This window comes from Cnephaeus nilssonii (assembly GCF_951640355.1).
Source record: "Cnephaeus nilssonii genome assembly, chromosome: 3".
Taxonomy (NCBI): Eukaryota; Metazoa; Chordata; class Mammalia; order Chiroptera; family Vespertilionidae; genus Cnephaeus; species Cnephaeus nilssonii.
Window position 1 is genome coordinate 75,093,834 of NC_137074.1, and position 2,805 is coordinate 75,096,638.

The 2,805-nt window shown below is 34.0% G+C and overlaps 1 protein-coding gene across 1 annotated transcript; it reads left to right on the top strand.

Annotated features, from left to right (window-relative positions):
- The first annotated feature begins 1,284 nt into the window (after nucleotides 1-1,284).
- Nucleotides 1,285-1,699, top strand: LOC307094527 (small nuclear ribonucleoprotein G-like). Its single transcript, XM_079763451.1, has one exon. It carries the CDS (start codon nucleotides 1,337-1,339, stop codon nucleotides 1,565-1,567), a length of 231 nt encoding a protein of 76 aa, XP_079619577.1. The 5' UTR covers nucleotides 1,285-1,336; the 3' UTR covers nucleotides 1,568-1,699.
- The last annotated feature ends 1,106 nt before the right edge of the window (nucleotides 1,700-2,805 follow it).

A 2,805-nucleotide genomic window follows, 5' to 3' on the forward strand; every position in this document is an offset into this window, starting at 1 on the left:
CATAGGGGTGCATATATTCTTTCTGAGCGGTATTTCAGGCTTCTTAGGAAGTAGGATCACTGGGTCAAATTGCAGTTCCATAGTTAATTTTTTAAGAAAACTCCAAACTGTTTTCCATAGTGGCTGTACCAGTCTACATTCATACCAGCAGTACTTTAGGGTTCCTTTTTCTCCACATCCTTCCAAGCACTTGTTTGATTTATTAATAGTAGCCATTCTGACAGGTGTGAGATGGTACCTCATTGTCATTTTAACTTTCATCTCTCTGATAGTTAGTGTCATTGAGCAAATTTTAATGAATGCTTTAGAATTATTAAGATCTACATATTGAGTATGTTTGTGAACCTTGAAACCAGACAAGTAAACTGCTTTCAGAATCTAATGTTAAGACAGGCATAGGATAGATAGATATTCCTTTTCCAAATGGGAAAAGGAGTCAGAGACCCCCAAGCACTAACAAAACCTAGCAGGAAAATTCCATTTGATATCAAGACTTGAGAATAATTCTCTGTGGCTTAATGATGTGCCGCTCGGCCCCCAGAACATTGGCTGTGCCCTCTTAGCCCACAGGAAGAATTTCCCTTCACCACTTTCCTCAGGGAAGTCCCACAACTAGCCTGTAGTTGTGCAGCTGTGCTTTTCAAGTGGTGCCTGTAGGATTATCAGTAAACCAGCCTCAAGATTTCTCTTTCTAGGTTGACTGATGATAGCTCTTCATGAGTCTATAGTTAAGGGCTGGGAGAAAGAAGGCAATGTAGTAGGAGTGGAGACCATGAGCTATTGAGCCATTTCTTTATGTAACTTGCCTATACCTTTAGGGCCTGCTTGAGCCTGATCATATAAATATAATCACGTTGTGTGGTAAATGGGTGGCCCATGGTTAAGCTTTCAGTTTCCAATAGGTCCCAATATTTTGCTTTAGAATTTCAACATATCTTTTGGGAGGTGGGGGACATAATTAAACCTATAACATCATAGTAATTATTAACAATAATCATTTAAATTATATTTACTAAATATAATGTAATAAATTAAATTAATAATTAAATTACATGTATTCTTACTGAGTTGTTACTACCTTTACAATGCTGAATTTATGTCAATGCAATTATAGTATCGTCTCATTCTAATCACTTGATTTTTAAAATAAGATAAATGCTATTTTTAATTATCCAGGTGCAAGTGTTAACACTTGCTGACAAAGCACAGTAAGTAAATAGGGGGTCATATGCAGGTGTCATCCCAAATTACATAGTACTTAAATTAAGTAATGATGCTGAGCGCCAGAGAGGCTGCAAATTCCGTTTGGAAGTATCTTTGAGCTCGCTTGGACACCATGAGCAAAGCTCACCCTCCCGAGTTAAAAAAATTTATGGACAAGAAATTATCATTGAAATTAAATGGTGGCAGACATGTCCAAGGAATATTACGGGGATTTGATCCCTTTATGAATCTTGTGATAGATGAATGTGTGGAAATGGCAACTGGTGGGCAACAGAACAATATTGGAATGGTGGTGATACGAGGAAATAGTATCATCATGTTAGAAGCCTTGGAACAAGTATAAAGAATGGCTGTAGTGACCAGAGAAATTAACTGCTTCCACATGTCCCCTCTCCACAGCACCTGTTTTACTACAATATAAAAATAAAGTCCTGTCCATTTTCACATTGAACTTTTGTTAAATAAACTTTTGTATTGATCAAAAAAAAGTAATGATGCTTATTACTAATAACTATCATTCATCTATTTACTCAACAAATATTTTTTGTATTCTTAGTAGATTCTGGACATGATTCTAACTGCTGAGTCATGGAAATGAACAAAACAGACAAGTCTTCTGATGTCATAGTTTCTATATATTAGAAGAGGGAGAAAAACTGTAAACAAATAAATTTAAAATATATAACACATATTCAGGTCATGATTGATAACTGTTATAAAAATAAGAATACAGAGTTTAAACGAGGCAGTGATTAAGTTGAACATATCAGCTTTGCATCAGGCATTTTTATAACAATTTTACATAGCATTACATTGAAATCTCACAGTATTTATAAAATAAATTTATAAACTATAGGTGTTACATTTCAGTTTCGCTGGTGAGGAAACTGAGGTACAGGGGTTAATATCTTTCTCATCATTCAAATAGTTAGAAGAGGAGCCAAGAATTCAGATAAGGTTTGTTTTACCTTAGAAAGACTGTGTTTTCTCAAATCCTGCACTACATTTGCATGGTAGTTAAATTGTGCTCAGTATGGAGAAGCAAACAAAGAGTGTTCTGAAAAATATATTTATGATGACCTGTTTACACTAATCTTTCCTTTCTCTGATTCCAACTATTTGTATATACAAGTAGTCTCTTAATGTAATCTATCCAATTATTTGTTTCTGTAATTGAACTGTATATTTTGGCAATAATCTGTTCATATGCACTTGCTTTATCTACATAAAAATGTATGTTTTTATATAGGCAGAGTTATTGGAATTTGGTGAAAAATATAAAATATCTTACGGGTTATAGAATAGTCCTTGACTATCCATGTATACCCACTGTTGTAAGGTCCTGATAAAAATAAATGCCTAGAGAAAACATGGGGGAGAAAATAATACTTTATTGGTGGTTGTGGCTGTATGACAAATTCCATAAGGATGGCTTATAACTACATCTAACTACAGCTTAATTGACTTACAACAAAGTATGCCATAAAACTTTACCTAAATTTTAACTCTTATAACACTTCTTTTAAAAAATATATATATCCACTGTTGAGAAGACTCAGATAATATAATGTGATTAATATA